Here is a 17760-nt window from a genome sequence, read left to right on the forward strand (position 1 = left end):
GTAATCCCAGCACTTTGGGAGGCCGAGGCAGGTGGATTACCTGAGGTCAGGAGTTCAAGACCAGCCTGGCTAACATGGTGAAAACCCATCTCTACTAAAAATAGAAAAAATTAGCCGGGTGTGGTGGCCTGCGCCTGTAATCCCAGCTACTTGGGAGGCTGAGGCAGGGGAATTGCTTGAACCCAGGAGGCGGAGGTTGCAGTGAGCCGGGATCGCGCCATTGCACTCCAGCCTGGGCAACACAGCAAGACTCTGTCTCAAACAACAACAACAACAACAACAATAACAACAACAATAAAAAACAGAAAGGAAAAGAAAACCTAGGCTGGGCATGGTGACTCCCATCTGTAATCTCAGCACTTTGGGAGGCCAAGGCGGGCAGATCACCTGAGGTCAGGAGTGTGAGACCATCCTGGCCCCCATGCTGAAACCCTGTCTCTACTAAAAATACAAAAATTAGCCACACGTGGTGGTGCATGCCTGTAATCCCAGCTACTTGGCAGGAGAATCGCTTGAACCCAGGAGGCGGAGGTTACAGTGAGCCAAGATCACGCCACCACGCCACTGCATTCTGGCCTGGGTGACAGAGTGAGACTCTGTCTCAAAAAACAACACAAAAAAAGGAACAAAATCTAAGTGAAAACTGAAGCCAGCTGGAAAGCAGTTTCTATTTGTCCAGATGAAGCCAGCAGAAGTAACAAGGGAGCCTTCGGTGACCTGGAGCACCATCCCCACTAGCCTGGTGCTGGCCGTGGGGCTGCAGAATTTTAAGGCCCTGCCGGCCTGAGGCCCCATCTCCTCCTTCTATCTTATCTTCCCATGAGAAGGCAGTGAGACAGATGTCTTCACAGTGCCCCTTCACCCACTCACCCACCCATACGCTCATCTATCCATCCAACAAGCTGTGTGCCAAGTCCCTGGGGCTGGAACCCAGATCTGGGGCAAAGGTGCAGACCCTAAGCCGAGGCCTGTGGAGGGAGTGGCAGGCCCTGTGGGGCAGGGGTCCTGGCAGGTGTGCTGGGGTCATCCCCATTGTGCCGCTCGCTGGGCTGGAGCTCATACAGGGAGGTGGCCCAGCCTAGAGTGCCCATATCCTCACAGTGAGGCGGTGGCCAGGCTGGCACGGGGCGCTTTCTGCTCAGGAAGGGGGTCCCACGGGTGGGCGCTGTGTCCTTTCTGCTCTTCCTAGGTGAGGAGGGACCACAAAGGAGAGCACAGGGTGGCTTCAGCGGGGGTGGCTGGACACTGGGATGGTCAGCCTGGAGGTCACTTGGCCGTTTCAGCCCCCTGGGCACCCTCCCCAACTCCTGCTGGCCCAGGTGCCCTGGGGTCTTCACCCCCACCCCACATACTCCAACACTGCTCTCTCCTCCCCCTGGGGCGTTTCCCTCCCTGCCTGTGCCCGGGTTGAAGGCTGAACCATGCCTGGAGCTCTGCTCTGGTCAAGAAATATTTGTGGAATATCTGACCAAAAGGATGCCGCAGCAGCCCTGGAGGCCAGGACCAAGTGGCATGTTTATGGTGCAGATGAGACACTGGGACTCTGAGAGGCCACAGAACTTGCCAAGGGCACTCGGTGGCTGAGGAAGGGGCCGGGTCCCGCCCACTCCAGACTGGCTCTCATTTGGGTGCAAGGGACCTGGTGGCGACGGTGGCTGCACGGGTCTCTGTCCTCATATGCACATCCAGCCATGCAGGCGGGTGTCTGTGGTGGGGCTGGCGTGGGCTGACCTCCAATCTCCCTGGTGCCGACTGCTGAGTTCATCTTCGGGGTTAGCAGTGTTAACTGCCTCCCCGTCACAGCGTCTCAATGCTCCCACAGCGGTGGGGGCCACAGCACAGGGGGCCACCCCTTTCTGAGCCCGAGCAGGGCTCTGGGCAGAAGTCCCAGAGTCCCTCAGTGTCTCTGATGTCCTTCCTTCCAGGCGGGGGTTTCAGGTCTGGTAGTGGTGGCTCTTCAGACCCTTACTCCGCGTCAGCAGTTCCCGGGGCACCATTGCCACCTCCCACGCCAAGGGTCCCTGCTCCAGGTTCTATCCTACTGAGGAGAGTCTTCCCAACAGGAAGCAGGGACCTGAGCTCTCTACTCCACTCCTGGCCCAGGCATAGTGCCAGGGCCTGACCTTCATGGGGCCTTGTGGCTCCTGGCAGTGACTGAGTAGATGGGGCCAGGACAGGCAGACGCCTGTGGCCTGTGTGTGTGACAGGCCCTGAGTGTGGGACCCATGGGGACAGACAGCCTCTCTGGGGTGAACGCCCACATCCTGAATAGACCTGAGCCTAGAGACCATCAGAGTGCCATCCTGGCACCTTCCCAGGGGTCACCGAACCCTCTGTGGGGCCGTGGAACCACACAGTTGAGCTGTGATGATGCCAAAACCTCAACCTTCACCTTGGCTAGCTACAGGGACCAGCCTCAGGCCTGTTCGGGGACGTGTCGCCATGGCTGGGGCTTTCTGGACTCTACTTCTGGCTTCTGTCTACCTTCTTGTCCTGTCCTTCTTCCCATTGGTGACCCTGTGGGGCAGAGTACACAGCCCACCCCAGCCAGGGAGGGTTTTCTTCCTTCCTCCTTCCTCTCCTGCCAACAGGGAGCGTGGGCCAGCAGAGGAGCCTTTCCGGGGTGGGAGGAACAGCAGAGTGAGTGCGTTTTGGAAAGCAGGAGCCTTCTGCAGGCCAAGGGGCTTGTCCCCGAAGTCCTGGGTCTGCCCTGCACAGCTGCAGAGTTGAGCCCCTGCCTCCCAGTGGTTGCTGCACTCATGAACTGGAGCACATAGCAGGGTCTGGGCCAGGCTTGGGTCCCCTCGGTGCGCCCCACCAGCTGGCTTCTCTGAGCCCTGGCTTTGAGGCCACACGGGGCTGTGGCAGCTGCACTGAGGGAGAAGTGGCTGCTGGAGCCCCTGGGGATTCCGCCCCAGCTGCCACAGAAGACCCATCGGCCATTGTCTCTGCCCAGAGGCCTCTGCCAGCGGGGGGTCCCAGGCTGGGGGAGGTTGACAGCTGCTACCTGCTGCTCCCCACCCAGGCAGCAGCTCCGAGCCAGAGAAAGAGCCGGGCTGGGACTCTGGGAGCCTCCGAAGGACAGAGTGGGCCTCGGGACCTCAGAGGAGTTCCAGACGGCTGCAGGAGTGGGAGAAGCAGCAGTTTCTCAAGAAGAGCGAGAAGGCCTGGACCACAGCCTCTGCTTCCTCTTCTGGAGAAAAGCCACAGCTCAGCGATGCTGGCTGATAATTTTGCAGCCTCTGTCCCTGGAGCCTGCAGCAGAGGCTGGGAGTTTCGAACGGGTGACAGCAGGTGGCCCCTGAGGCTCTGGGTGGAAAGTGGGGTTGGGAGAAGAGGTTGGATAGTTCAGGGAAAGAGCTCAGATTCTTGATGCCACTGAACTTGTTGTCTGAACTGGAGCACTTTTGAGAATGAAAATGAGCTGTGTTAATTATCACACCAGGACAACGGATGTAAACTGGGACTCTTCAGGGCAAATCGAGATGTGTGTTACCCTACTTACTACCACTTCCTAGCTGTGTGGATTTGGGCAAGTTATATAACCTCTCTGAATTCTGGTTTCTGCATAAAAAAGGCCAACATCATGTGCCTGCCTCCCAGGGCTGCGGGAGGGATGGAGGAAGTGAATTACCTGAGTTCCCGAAACAGCCCTTGGCATGGTGCCGGTGGGGTGAGGGGCTCTCCGTGCTTGTTCTTTTCCTCTGAGAGTGGTGGGTTCTCTGTCCCTGGAGGTGAGCAAGGCCTGCTTGCCAGCGTTCTGTAGTGTGAGGGCCTCAGCAGGGCATATGTGCAGCTGCAGAGCCAGGTTCCAATCCTGCCTGTGCCCTCCAGAAGGGCGACAAATGAGTGTGGGAGAGTCAGGCCTTCCTGTACCTAGGGGAGGATGGGCCCGTGATGGGTCCCAGGCTGGCACTCCCTGGTGGACTTATGCCCTCTCCTATCCCAGGTGGTGGCGATTTGTGCCCATAGAGGGCCACTAGCAGGGCCCAGCCCAGAGAAGCTTTGCTGTCACCATGGACCCGTCTTTGACTTCAAAGCCTTGGCATCGGTTCAGGGAAAGTTTGCCTGCTCCTGCCCTCCTGGGGTTGCACTGGGTGAATGCAGAGCTTCCCCGGGGGTCTGGGAGGACTGGAAGATGAGCTGGAGGAAGGCCACTTGCATTTTCTGTGCCTGCTCCTGGGTCCTGAGAAACTGAGCAGAGCCTATTCCAACCTAGAATGTTTTCAAGAGTTGGGTGTGGGGCCTTGGCTCTGCCACTTGTGGTCATTTCAGCCTAGGCAAATCAGAGGTCTCTAGGCCTCAGGTTCCTTGCTGGGAGGCGGGGGTGAGTCACCCCGTCATCTTCCCAGGACATGGGGAAGGGCTGTAGGTAGTGTGGGCCCCACATGGCCTCTGCTCTCCACCTTCAGGCCCCGCGCAGTTATTTTCATCTGTTCCCCCACAGCCCTGGGAGCCCCTGGAGGCACAGCCTGCGACCCTGAGGGATAAGCTCCGTCTCCAGAAGGAACGAGTGGATGAGGTCAGAGCCCAGCAGTGACTGTCTGTGCCGGAGTCCACCCCCACCACCAAGGCCAGAGCTGCTGCAGCAGGTGGAACGGACATGCCTCCTGCCAGATGCCCTGGCTGGATCAGCAACTCTCCAAGGTAGCCTCATGCTGGGGACATTACCCCAGGGGTCTCAACTTCTGGCTACTTTGTCTCCTTTCCACTTCTCATCCCCAGAGAAGGTTCTTCTGGCCAGAAGGATGGCCTCTGAAAATGTCAGATCCGGAACGCATCCGTGCTAATGGCACTCAGCCCTCAGCAAACTCGCCTGGCCGGTCCCCCCCATTAAACGCGGAGCCAAAAGCCCACAGGCGGCAGTTGGGGCTCACAGGCAGCCGAGGAGGCAGGAAGTCAGTGTGCAACCACGAGGGTGGGTCCTCAGGGTGGGTGCAGGGTCCCTCTCAGGACTGAGTCCCCAGGCGGAGGCCACATGGCTTCCAATCAACCCCCTCTTCACACCTTTGGCTTTGGCACAGGCAGGGTCTTCCCAGCTACACCCTCCTGAGTAAGGTCACAGGTAACACCACACAAAGGGCAGGCTGAGGTGTGTGTTGTGTCTTATGCCACTTCCTCGCTGCGTGGCACCCAGACAAAGGTGACCTACAGCTGAGAAAGGCATGTCTCCAAAAATGGGGCCACTGGAGTTCAGGCAAGAGAGGCCAAAATCCTACCTAAGATGCTGGGGCCAATTGGCCCATCATGGAGCATCCTGAAAAACATGGCCACCACAATACCAAAGGACCACAGCAACTGCCACACACGCCCACCCAAACAATCTGCCAATCTTTCTCGCTGACCCCAAATACTGGGATATTATCCAGTGTCGATAATTTGTAGGCAAAAGAATGGTCTCACATGGTTTTATCATATTTTTATTCATGGAGATTGACCATTTTCACATATTTGCAGAGCATGTATATTTCTTTTCTTTTTTTTTTTTTTTTGAGATGGAGTCTTGCTCTGTCACTCAGGCTGGAGTGTAGTGGCATGATCTTGGCTCACTGCAACCTCCGCCTCCTGGGTTCAAGCGATTCTCTTGCCTCAGCGTCCTGAGTAGCTGGGAGTACAGGCATGCCTGTACACCACGCCTGGCTAATTTTTGTATTTTTAGTAGAGACAGGGTTTCACCATGTTGGTCAGGCTAGTCTCAAACTCCTGACCTCGTGATCCACCTACCTCGGCTTCCCAAAGTGCTGGCATCACAGGCGTGAGCCACCGCGCACGGCCATGAGCATGTGTATTTCTTCTTCTGAGACCAGCCCGTTCACATCCTTGGTCCACCTGCCCCCTGGGATATTTCTGACTGGTTCACAGGTATTTAGTACGATGGATACTAATCGTTTGTAATATATTTTCTCCTCTTTTCCCCGTCATTTGTCTTTCAATTTTGTTTGTGTTGTCTTACACAAAAAGCTTTAGTTTCACAAGGGCCCACGTGTGGCTCTTCCTTTGGCTTCTGGGTTTCGTGTTATGCTCAGAATCTCTTGCACTGAGATGATTCAGCTGCTGCCTCAGACGTTCTGAGAAACAACGGCCACAACACTTGCAGCGGCAGCAAAACATGCTTATTCAAAAGAAAATGTTTATTTTAAAAAGAAGAACTATCACTCCCCAGCATTTATTTAAATATTAATAGAGACGAGTAAAAATTTCAAGTGGTATAACAAGAATAACAGCTTTATAGTCACAGATGGTCAGATGCTGACAAACAAGAAAGAGGGTCTATGTACGTTGAGATTTGGTTGTTATGAGAATGCATACGAAGGCTTAAGAAACGGTCTATTTATAGGCTTTGGTGGAGCCATAATCCCCAATTTGCTATTGGCTCCTGATGTCGCTTGAGAAGTATGTGAGGCTGAACTGGATCCAATGATGCTGGAGGATTTCGTTTTGGAAGATATCTTGCTACATGTGGCAGACCCCCTGAAATGTGACAAAGAAAAAAATCAAAATGTTAAATGAAACCAAAAATGAATGACCTTCCTCCTCTCAACCTGCACAGAGCTACAATACCACTTCCCTGGGCCTAATGTGTCCTCGTGCATTTTCTGCCCACGAACCCCCTAGGTAAGGTAGGTTTCCTTTACTACTTATGGAATAAAGGACCGCTGCCCTTCATATAAATGTGTTCCAGATTTGTCTTTCTGAAATGTGAAGGACTGTTTCTTAATTTTCTGACTTGTGACCAACCCACCGCCGCTCTCTCCACCCACACCTTCAGCAGCCTACAACCAGAGGCTACAAGAGGGGCTGAGGTCCACACGTCCTCATCTATTCTGACCAAATAAAAGGGAAACACCTTGCTGTAAGGCCCCAGCTCCCCGCTGACAGGCACCCCGGAATGACTGGACTTGCACAGTCCAGAGCAAGGCAGCTGTGGGGTGAGCACGCGTGGGGTGGAGCTGGGTGGCCAGGAGTGGCAAAGCTGGGCGTCTTCCTGGCCAGCCCCAGGAAGGCTGCAGATGCGGCCCTCTGTCAGGGCCGTGTCCAGCAGCTCCCTGGCTCACCTGCCTACACCCAGAGATCTGCCAGCTCTCCCTCCCACTCGCTGCCTTCTAAAGCCAAGGAAGAAGCCGCCACAGCCGATTACCAAGTCCTTCCAGCATCTCGCTTTCCTTGCAGACCTTAAGATAACAGCTCCCTTCCCACCCCTAAATGAAATAAAAACAAACAAAACCATGGGGCCGGCATGTTTACAGTGATGACTGTGGGCAGCATTACCCGCAGAAGCCTTTCCTGCTGCTCTGTAACCAGGCTGATGTCAGGCCCAACATTAATTCCATGGCATCAGGGCATACAAGTAGCCTCCCGTCTGAATTGAGGGTATAGAGCCACAGCCTGTGGGTAATGACATTCTGGTGGAGCTCCATGACTTAAACTCTGGCTCCAAGGCAATTTTACTGCAGAACTGGCAGAGATCTGCTAAACTGGCAGAGATGCAGCCTGAAGTTTCCCTATGCTGATTTCCTGCTGAGAAATTAAGCCCAGAGAGAAAACCTGCTGTTTATGTTGATTTACAGAATGAATCTGCCAATAGCAGCCTCCATTTCACCTGGGCCATCCATTTACTCCCACTCAGAGAGCCCAGAACACAACTGGTTCATTGTGTGTTGTTCTGAAGATGTAAAACTCCGAGGGTAGGGTGGGGAGGTGAGGTTGCTGGCAGAGAGCCACATTTATTCTTTCACTGCACAGGGACTCTCAGTCCGGGGAGCAGACTGGGTCCGTGGAAAGGAGAGTGGAGCAAAAAGAGGCTGCTCCAAGGGTAACACAAAGTCACACAGTGCACTGGCTTTAGCTGGTGGGGCTTAAAAAAGAATCCCATCTTGGCTGGGCACAGTGGCTCACGCCTGTCATCCCAGCACTTTGGGAGCCGAGGTGAGTAGATCACCTGGGGTCAGAAGTTCGAGACCAGCCTGGCCAACATGGTGAAACCCCATCTAAAAATACAAAAATTAGCCCAGCGTGGTGGCGTGCACCCATAATCCCAGCTACTTGGGAGGCTGAGGCAGGAGAATAGCTTGAACCCGGGAGGCAGAGGTTGCAGTGAGCCGAGATGGTGCCACTGCACTCAGCCTGGGTGACAAGAGCGAAACTCCAAAACAACAACAACAAATCCCATCTTAAGCACCCAGGCTCACTGAAAGCAAGCATGGAAATGGGTACGAGCGTGAGCTTTACTGCTTCTCATCAGATTACGTTCCAGGTGATGCTGCAAAGTGCTTCACTCTAACAAAAGTTGTGAAAATTAAATAAGGGAGCCAATAGCAATATGGTTTGCTTTGTTCTAATACATAAAAATGAGATGGGAGACCAGGCGTGTTTTTTAGGAGTCTCCACAGGCAACATGCAGAAGTGAACGTGCTCCGGGCAGGTGTGGGCAGGCCAGTGTCCGCTTCTACCTTTGAAATTGAGACCAGGCAGGGTTGGCCTCCGATAAGCCCTCCCCAGGCCAGGCCTAAGCTTCCTCTTCAAAAACCCGGGGTGTTGAGCCAGATGCCTTTTAAGGTCTCCGGCTCTGTGTGAGTTACTGAGGAAATGAGTATTTCCCAAAGCGGAGGAATAAATGATGGAAATAAGAAAATATCCTCACTGAAGAACATTTACTGATCACTTGCGCACTCAAAATCACAAAATTAAACTAACGTTTCCTAATGCCTTTAATTTTGGTACTCTGGCAGGAGGATTAGCACATACAAGATTTTATTTATGGACTTAACAAGAAAATGACAATTTGGTAATGTCTGCCTTCCTTTCTCTTTCCCCACTCAGTTTTTGTTTTTTATTACTCAGAAAGACAAGAGGTAGAAAAACTGCAAAAGAAAACACAACAGCTTGCAAAAGTTGACTGTGGACTTTTTTTTGGTTTCTTTTTTCTGCAAGCAATTCTGTTACAATATACAGTTACTTTGGGGACACGTTCTCAAGACTGATGGAATGGTCTCCCTCCTGCCAGGCCTAACCTACTAGCCAGAAGGCAGAGGGTGCCCTGGCAGAAAACCACAAAGGGGCTGTCAGAAACAACGTAATTATGAAGAAAGAAGGACACTGGCAAGATCATCACACAGATCAGACCATGCTATCTTTGTTGTTCCCCTGGTGTGCAGAAAGCGCCCAGAACAGACATGTCCCAGACGAGCGGCCCAGGAAAACGTGGGAAGGGGAAGACAGAAGCCATTTACGCAACCCCTAAACAGGCCTGGCTTGACTGAACTTTTGGTTTCTCTGTTGTGGCTTCTTCTCGCTACCCCTGCAAAGGCTGGGAGGCCGATTCTCCCAGGTGTTAATGAAAGGCAGGGAGTGTGCATGCGCCTCAAGGTGGAGATCCATGGGATTCTGCAGCAATAAAAGCGGCGGAGCAAGTACTGACAGAATCGTAAAAGCCACGAGGACACAAAACCCTTTGTTATTTATTCAGCTACTGTATGATTTATAGTATTTTAGGTGGAAAAGTCCCTTAAGAAGAGCAATCATCCCAAACAAGCAAACAAATATCTAAGGGAAGATCAACATGGAAGACATCTTTACAAACAAGAAACATCAGTCAGGCTGAGTGCGGTGCCTCACGTCTGTAATCCAGCACTTTGGGGAGACCAAAGTGGGCTGATCACTTGAGCTCAGGAGTTTGAGACCAGCCTGGGCAACATGGGGAAACCCCATCTGTACAAAAAATACAAAAATTAGCCAGGAGTAATGGTATACACCTGGAGTCCCAGCTACTCAGGAGGCTGAGGTGGGAGGATCACTTGAGTACAGGAGGCAGAGGTTGCAGTGAGCCGAGATTGCGCCACTGCACTCTAGCCTGGGCAACAGAGCCAGACTTTGTCCCCAAATTTAAAAAAAAAAAAAAAAAAAAAAAAGAAAGAAAACTTTAGTCATAACTATTAGTCAGTAGATATTTTAAACATCTGAAGCAAATATTTTTTGTTGTTTCTTGAAGCAAATATTTTTGTTTTGGATGAAACCTTAATTGTCACTCCATTAACAACTGTCACTCCATTAGCAATATTTAATAATGGCTTATTTTAATAAATCCTTCAAAGCAAGGCAGAGCTGTTGCACTTTTGTCCTTTCTTCCCTTGTTCCCTGTATTGCAAAAGATGTCACAAAACATACCCCTTTGCCTTGGAACCACTGGAAGCAGTTTTTCTCCTCTTAGACCTTTGGGAGGCTGGCATCTTTTTCCTCTTCCTTTCATTTCTGGTTTTACTTGCAAAGTAGTGGGAAGATACGGGTATTTCCTTGTCGAGCTCCTCAGTGGCACTTCTTCCGGGGACTCTGCTGCTGGACAGGCTTATCCCTGGGGAACTGTCTTCAGCTACAAATGGAAAATGCAGATGTTTACAGGTGATGTCGCACTGGTCCACGCGTTTTTAGTGTACATGAAGAGACACACAGCAGGGGCCCATTTTAGCAGATACCTGCTTCCCTGCCATATGGATTCAACAATTCAGCAAGAACCAAACCTTTTTTTACTTCACAAAGCCCCAAAGTGTTCAATGGCAATTCATTTTTAACAAAAGAGAATCAGAATTCATTTAAAAAATTTGTGATAGTCTTGAAGTTAACTAGAGACATGAGGTTTAACTCATACTGTCGCATATGGCCTGTGTTCCTGTTGTTGATTGGGCAATTAGTTCTGCTAGGCAATTCAAAAAGTATCAAGTGCTATAAAGATGGCAGGCAATTTTACTTATTTTAAATATGCTGAAAAAATTAGCTCAATATAAGGGAAACAAACGGTCCTGTATCTCATCTTTGAACAATAGTTTCTTAGTAAATGAGCATAAGAAAATTCTAGACCCTATTTTACTCTTTACAGACAAAAAAACTTGTCTTTGCACAATATGGCTGAACATGTCACATATTATGCGGGAGGTGAGACTGCATGAAAGCACACATTTGCAAAGAAGATGGTAATTTCCATAAGTATTTGCATCCCAAGGCACCCAAAAAGCATGAAACCTCCCTATAGATAGGTCACACGGGGACCCAGTCTCCATTTCCTGGCTGGTCTGGCCTGTCCCACAGGCCACCCTACAGGAGCAGCACGAAGGGCACAGGACTCCACCATGGCTGCTCCAACCCTGGCTCACTGTCAAAATGTATTCGGAACAAGGCTTTTAATGGACTAATTACCATATAGAAGAATTTATGAGAACCTGACCAGGTGTGGTGGCTCATGCCTGTAACCCCAGCACTTCAGGAGGCTGAGGCGGGTGGATCACTTGAGGTCGTAAGTTCGAGACTAGCCTGGCCAACATAGTGAAACCCCATCTCTACCAAAAAAATACAAAAATGAGTCAGGTGTGGTGGTGCATGCCTGTAGTCTCAGCTACTGGGGAGGCTGAGGTGGGATAATTGCTTGAACCTGGGAGGCACAGTGAGCCAAGATAGTGCCACTGAACTCCAGCCTGGAGTGAGACTCTGTCAAAAAAAAAAAAAAAAAAAAAAAAGCGACTGGGTAAAGAGAGAACTTGAACTATCTCATCCTGCTCATCATTTCTATCATCCTTGGGAAGACCCCCACACTGCCTGTCTGGAAGCAGGAAGAACACTGAACCGGGCTTGTCTGTTGTGTCCTATTACGTGGTGATGTTATCAGAGAGCAGAAGACTTCTGTGCTCTCAATATCACCTACAACAAAATGCTTTGTTGTTCTCCTTTTCCCCCGGTCAATGATTTCTAAAGCTGTAATGATGATGAAGCTCACGATTAGAGGTGCCACAGGACAGGCCTAACGTGACTCTGGGAATGTCTGATAATGATGCACTCAGGCAGGTTCTGTCAATGACTAACAATAACAACATTCTACTTGCATGCTCATTTCTCCAAAACATTTAAACACTAGTCTTAAATTTTATCTTTAGACATGTTTGTCAGATAACATGTTCCTTCCTTGGTGGAGGAACCTGATTCACAAAGAGACTATTGGTGGCCTGCCAAAGATCACACAGCATGACATGGTGGCAGATCTGGAACTGGCACCCAGGGCTCTGATTCCTTGAGCACTTGCATTACAGGAACCAGCAACCCCTGGGCCCAAAGGTCCCCTTTTGGATACTATGAGTAAGTTTAGAACTGGCACCCACAGGGGGCATAAGCACTAGTGTCCTCTCAGAGGTGACTGGTACACCACTGGGGGCTGACTTGGATGTTAGTGTGATGAGGTGTAGGAAGCATTCACACAACCCGGAAACTGCATCATTCTAATTCAGTGAGATGCATTACTTCACATTAAACAGGCTTTTAGAGAACACACATGGCTGTATACTAACCTGGCGATGTCCATTCAGAGTATTTCTGTAATACTGAAATCACTTCCGCACCATATTTTTCCAGTTTGTCTTCAGTAACACCATCAATTTGAAGCAAAACCTCAGGATCAGAAGACAAAGATTCTGTGCAAAGGCATAAAATTAGGAATTTAAATTATCACCCATAGAAAACCCACTGAATTCATGCTCATTCACGCATTCAGCACACGTCTGCTAAGTGCCAACTAACTGCAGGGTACTGGGAACACAGGCCAATTTTGTAAAAGGCAAAGTTAGCACCTCAGAGGCAGCAGACAGGCGCAGAGGGCAGGAACCCACCATCCAATTCCAGCGGCATAGGCCAGGGCAGAGCAAGGGCAAGAGCCAGGGCAGGAGGAAGCTGAGGGTGGGACCTGTGCCATGTGCGTGGAGTGGAGCAGACCTGCTCTTGCCCACTGTTTCCATGGCCAATACTCATCTAGCTGAGACTGGTGTGCCCTCTCTTGACTGAGAACGCTGCATTTCTATTTCCAGCTCCAGCCTCTTCTCTGCACTCCAGACTTGTATACCCCACCCTAGATGGCATAACCAAATGGTTACTTCCTCCAGCACAAACTTTTCTTCCTCCATTCTTTCCCCATGTGGGTTGAGGCAACAAGCAGCCGGCTGAGTCCTCTGCATAGAGGTCGCATATCAGTCTTGCAGCTAGACAAGCCTGTCATTTGAAGGTCACCCTGGCTGCTGTATAAGAACTTGACTGTAAAGGAAAGAGTAGAATCCGCGAGCCTGGTGGAAGCCATTGCAGGAGCGAGTGAGGATGGAGTGAACTGGAATGCAGTAGTGGAGACACAGTGAAGCAAAGTTTGGGTGAGTTTTGGAGGATGGCTCTGGGTAGTGAGGGAGTAATCATTCCTATGTATTTGAGCTGAGCAAAGAGTGGATTTCAAATCCTTTCCCATCTGTGATTTTCACATCATTCCCAAGTTTAGAGGAAAAGCAAGAGACTGTGGACAGAACAGAAGGTTTATGAAGGGGGTTTAATGGAAGATAAAGCAGGAAAGGCAGGAAGAAATGTAGACCCTTGATTAAATGTATACTTTATCTGGGAAGCTGTTGTAGTTTTACTAGTTTTTGAAAGATTAAAATGTACATCACATTCACAGCTGGAGGTAAGGAGGACAGTTAAGAAACTACACCAATCGCCTAGAAATAACATATCATAAAATACCAAATTTCATCAATTCCAAGACACACACCTTTTCACAATTTAGCATTCCTGAGGTCAAGATGTGTCTTAAGAACTGCTGATGGCTAAATGGCAGCTGCCTTGTGGTTGTTACTGCTCATGCTTGTGAGAACTTAGTCATAGCTATTAGTACTGTCAGCATGTCAACAAAGTGACTGCACTGTTTGTACCTCATGTATTGAGTCTAACTGCCATGACATGTCTTCAAAAAGACTATACTGTGATTAGCATTAAAAAAGTGATTGTGAATGCAGAAAAGTTCTGAAACAGAGTAGCAGGGAATACATTTGGCATTAAGAAAAGCACTATCTGGCTGAGCGTGGTGGCTCATGCCTGTAATCCCAATACTTTGGGAGGCTGAGACAGGGCAGATTGCTTTAGCCTAAGAGTATGAGACCAGTCTGGGTAACAGTGAGGCCCTGTCTCTGCAAAAAAATAAAAAAGCTAGCCAAGCATGATGGTACATGCCTGTAGTTCCAGCTACTCAGAAAGCTGGGGTAGGAGGATCACTTGAGGCCAGGAGGTCTAGACTGCAGTGAGCTGTGTTCAACCACTGCACCCAGCCTGGGTGACAGCATAAGATCTTATCTCCAAAAAAACAAAACAAAGCAAAACATAAAAAACCCAAGCACTATTTGTCTCTGAGGACACATGCCCACAATTCCATAATTTCTCGCAAGTACAACCAAGTACTTTACGTGACCTAAGAAAGAAGATGGCCAAAGTAGATGAGGCAGCATTACATTTTTGTTACTGAGAGATGTACAACCTTCTGTTGACACCTTCTGGTATCATCAAGAAACCACCACCTTCAAAACAGAACTGATAACAGAGGTTTCGATTAAATCCTGGGGAAAATAGTGGAACACTCTGGAAATGCCTTATGGCTAATGAGAATGTGAGTGATGACATAGGGAAAAACAAAGACATGGACAACTCAGTCAAAAACTGACTCAGAAGAGTCAGGCTTTGAATATGAACTTTTATAAGTACCTACAGTAATTTGATTATATGTATTTTTCATACAGGCACAGAGCTGTGGATAATAAAAATCAATGTCTAAATCAGTAAAAAACAATTCTTTCAATAAAAGCACTGTGTCATAGTTTAATTAGCAGAATTTTTTCTTCCTTAATAGTCCATAAAGTAACAGTATCTTAATATAGTTGGCATCTTAGAGTCAGTGAAATATTGTAATGACCGATTATGGTAGGAGAGGGAATGAAGAAGAGAGAAGGTGATGATTATGAGATTTTATGAAGAAGAACATGGAAGGTAATATAGCCCAGTTGGTCAACTATATGAAGACGTTGTTTTCCAGGAACTCTACTACTGAAATTCTGGGTTGGGCTATCTGCCCATGGAAATAGCTCAGACCAGTAAGTATTTATTAACTAAAGACATAGCAGTGTGCTAGATCCAGATTCAAAGAAGCATAAAACATAATCTCTTCATAAGGAAACTAGCTCTTCAGATTTTTTTTTTTTTTTTTTTTTTTTTTGAGATGGAGTCTCGCTCTGTCGCCCAGGCTGGAGGGCAGTGGCACGATCTTGGCTCACTGCAACCTCCACCCCCTGGGTTCAAGCAATTCTCCTGCCTCAGGTTCCCAAGCAGCTGGGATTACAAGCGCCCGCCACCGTGCACAGCTAATTTTTGTATTCTTAGTAGAGACGGGGTTTTACCATGTTGGCCAGGCTAGTCTCGAACTCCTGACCTCAGGCAATCTGCCCACTTCGGCCTCCCAAAGTGTAGGGATTACAGGCGTGAGCCACGGCGCCCAGCCCATTACAATATTACAATTGGTCATTACAATATTTCACTGACTCTAAGATGCCAACTATATTAAGATACTGTTACTTTATGGACTATTAAGGAAGAAAAAATTCTGCTAATTAAACTATGACAGTGCTTTTATTGAAATAATTTTTTTACTGATTTGGACATTGATTTTTATTATCCACAGCTTTGTACCTATATGAAAAATACATATAACCAAAGTAAATGGTGGGCGCATGCCCGTAATCCCAGCTACTCGGGAGGTTGAGGCAGGAGAATCGTTTGAACCCAGGAGGCGGAGGTTGCAGATATTTGTACATAACACAGCTAAACACTATAAAGCAGGCAAATAATCAGCACAAATAGTGAAGTAATGTCTGGTTTTAGAAATTACAATAATCCAGCCAGACGCGGTGGCATGCCTGTAATCCTGGCACTTTGGGAGGCTGAGGCGGGCGGATCACCTGAGGTCAGGAGTTCGAGACTAGCCTGGCCAACATGATGAAGCCCTGCCTCCCGGGTTCAAGTGATTTTCCTGCCTCAGTCTCCCAAGTAGCTGGGATTACAGGCACCCACCACCACGCCCGGCTGATTTTTTGTATTTTTAGTAGAGACGGGTTTTGCCATCTTGGGCAGGCTGGTCTTGAACTCCTGACCTCATGATCCACCTGCCTCGGCCTCCCAAAGTGCTGGGATTACAGGTGTGAGCCACCGTGTCCGGCCAGATCATTGTAATTTCTAAAACCAGGCATCAATTCATTATTTGTGCCGATTATTTGCTTGCCTTATAGTGTTTAGCTGTGTTATGTACAAATATCTGCAACTTCTGCCTCCTGGGTTCAAGCTAGTCTCCTGCCTCAACCTCCTGAGTAGCTGGGATTACAGGCATGCACCCACCATTTACTTTGATTATATGTATTTTTCATATGGGCACAGAGCTGTAATTAAAATTATACCATATATAACATATATAGGGTACCATTATACCATATATAACAAAGTACTATATATATGTTAAAGAACGTATTTTATCTTAAGAATGAGTTTAATATTCAATGGTCTTTAGATGTCCTTAAAAAAAAAAAGAGTAAGTTTCGACCGCGTGTGGTGGCTCATGCCTGTAATCCCAGCACTTTGGGAGGCTGAGGTGGGTGGATCACCTGAGGTCGGGAGTTTGAGACCAGCCTGACCAACATGGATAAACCCAGCTCTACTAAAAATACAAAATTAGCCGGGCATGGTGGCACATGCCTGTAATCCTAGCTACTTGGGAGGCTGAGGAAGGAGAATCGCTTGAACCTGGGAGGCGGAGGTTGTGATGAGCTGAGATCGCGCCACTGCACCCCAGCCTGGGCAATAAGAGTAAAACTTCGTCTCAAAAACAAACAAAAAAAGAGTAAGTTTCAATTGTTTCTCTGAGATTTTAATCCAGAGATTAAATAAAAATAATTAAAACAACTGAGGCCAGGCTCAGTGGCTCACGCCTATCTGTAATCCCAGCACTCTGGCAGTCTAAGGTGGGAGGATCGCTTGAAGCCAAGAGTTCGAGACCAGACTGGGCAAAGTGGTGAAACTCTGTCTCTACGAAAAAATACGAAAATTAGCTGGGCATGCTGGTATGTACCTGTAGTCCCAGCTACTTGGGAAATTGAGGTGGGAGGATCACTTGAGCCCAGGAGGTTGAGGCTGCAGTGAGCCATGATCATGCCACAGCACTCCAGCCCGGGCGACACAGTGAGACCCCGTCTCAAAACAAACCCCAAAAAGAAACAAACCACTGAGATACATTTATCACTTAAGGAGTTCCCTAGCAAGATTAACTTTCGGCCTATTAATCTGTGCCACGTAACAAAGGATACATGCGTACCCACCTGCAAGCTTCTTGAGAGTGACGGTATTAAAAATATTGAAGTAATGAACACCAAAAACTTTCCCCAGAGATTTGCAGACTTCTGTAAGTTCTCCAAGACATTTTTTAACCATCTCTTCCCTCTGAGATACTTTTGCTACTAATGCTTTTTGTTTTTTCACACTGCTGGAATTTTCTGTTTCCATAAAGTCTACCTTTATGAGAGAGAAAAAAATCATAGGAGTGGGTATATGTGCACTTGTACCCATACAGGGGCTTTATTTAATGCTTAATTGCATTTTTTGGGGGTAATTCTATTCTGTCATGCAGATAGTGAGTCCACTGGGAACCGGGGCTGTGCATTCTCCATCTTTGTATCTCCAGTGTCAAGCATAGAATAGCCTCTTGATAAATGTTTCTTTAATGAATATATAAAGATTTAGTGACCTGATAACCCATTAAATTACTTTTGACAGGTGTCACATTACTTGGGTTGAATTTTAAGATCTCTTTCCAATTTAAGAAGAACAGAATATGTTCATATAGAACAGTACATATAAATTCAGTATCTATAAGCTTGGACA

At 48.6% G+C, this 17760-nt stretch overlaps 2 protein-coding genes across 8 annotated transcripts in view; one reads left to right on the forward strand and one right to left on the reverse strand.

Annotated features, from left to right (window-relative positions):
* The first annotated feature begins 2225 nt into the window (after positions 1-2225).
* Positions 2226-4945, forward strand: LOC129481527 (uncharacterized). The gene is made up of 3 exons (XM_055276693.2): positions 2226-2424; positions 2869-3284; positions 4448-4945. The coding sequence occupies exons 1-3, from the start codon at positions 2226-2228 to the stop codon at positions 4538-4540; spliced, it is 708 nt and encodes a 235-aa protein (XP_055132668.2). The 3' UTR covers positions 4541-4945.
* Positions 4946-6110: 1165 nt separating this feature from the next.
* The window catches only part of BLM (BLM RecQ like helicase), a 101507-nt gene continuing 89857 nt past the window's right edge, over positions 6111-17760 (reverse strand). For 6 of the 7 annotated variants that reach the window (XM_055277186.2, XM_063638549.1, XM_055277185.2 and 3 more), the window contains 4 exons: positions 17199-17391; positions 12327-12449; positions 10165-10366; positions 6111-6471 (listed from right to left, as the gene is read on the reverse strand). In XM_055277186.2, the coding sequence (XP_055133161.2) occupies positions 6294-6471; positions 10165-10366; positions 12327-12449; positions 17199-17391 (696 nt within the window). In that variant the 3' untranslated portion in view covers positions 6111-6293. The remainder of the gene's footprint in view (positions 6472-10164; positions 10367-12326; positions 12450-17198; positions 17392-17760) is intronic. The other variant, XM_055277187.2, reaches the window with a different exon arrangement.

This window comes from Symphalangus syndactylus, chromosome 5 (genome assembly GCF_028878055.3).
Source record: "Symphalangus syndactylus isolate Jambi chromosome 5, NHGRI_mSymSyn1-v2.1_pri, whole genome shotgun sequence".
Classification (NCBI taxonomy): domain Eukaryota; kingdom Metazoa; phylum Chordata; class Mammalia; order Primates; family Hylobatidae; genus Symphalangus; species Symphalangus syndactylus.

Coding starts and splice junctions, on each gene's coding strand:
- LOC129481527 (XM_055276693.2), top strand. CDS start 2,226: ATGGGGACAGACAGCCTCTCTGGGGTGAACGCCCACATCCTGAATAGA. Junction 2,425..2,868: donor CAGGGACCAGCCTCAGGCCT/GTTCGGGGACGT, acceptor GGGCTGTGGCAG/CTGCACTGAGGGAGAAGTGG. Junction 3,285..4,447: donor AGGCTGGGAGTTTCGAACGG/GTGACAGCAGGT, acceptor GTTCCCCCACAG/CCCTGGGAGCCCCTGGAGGC.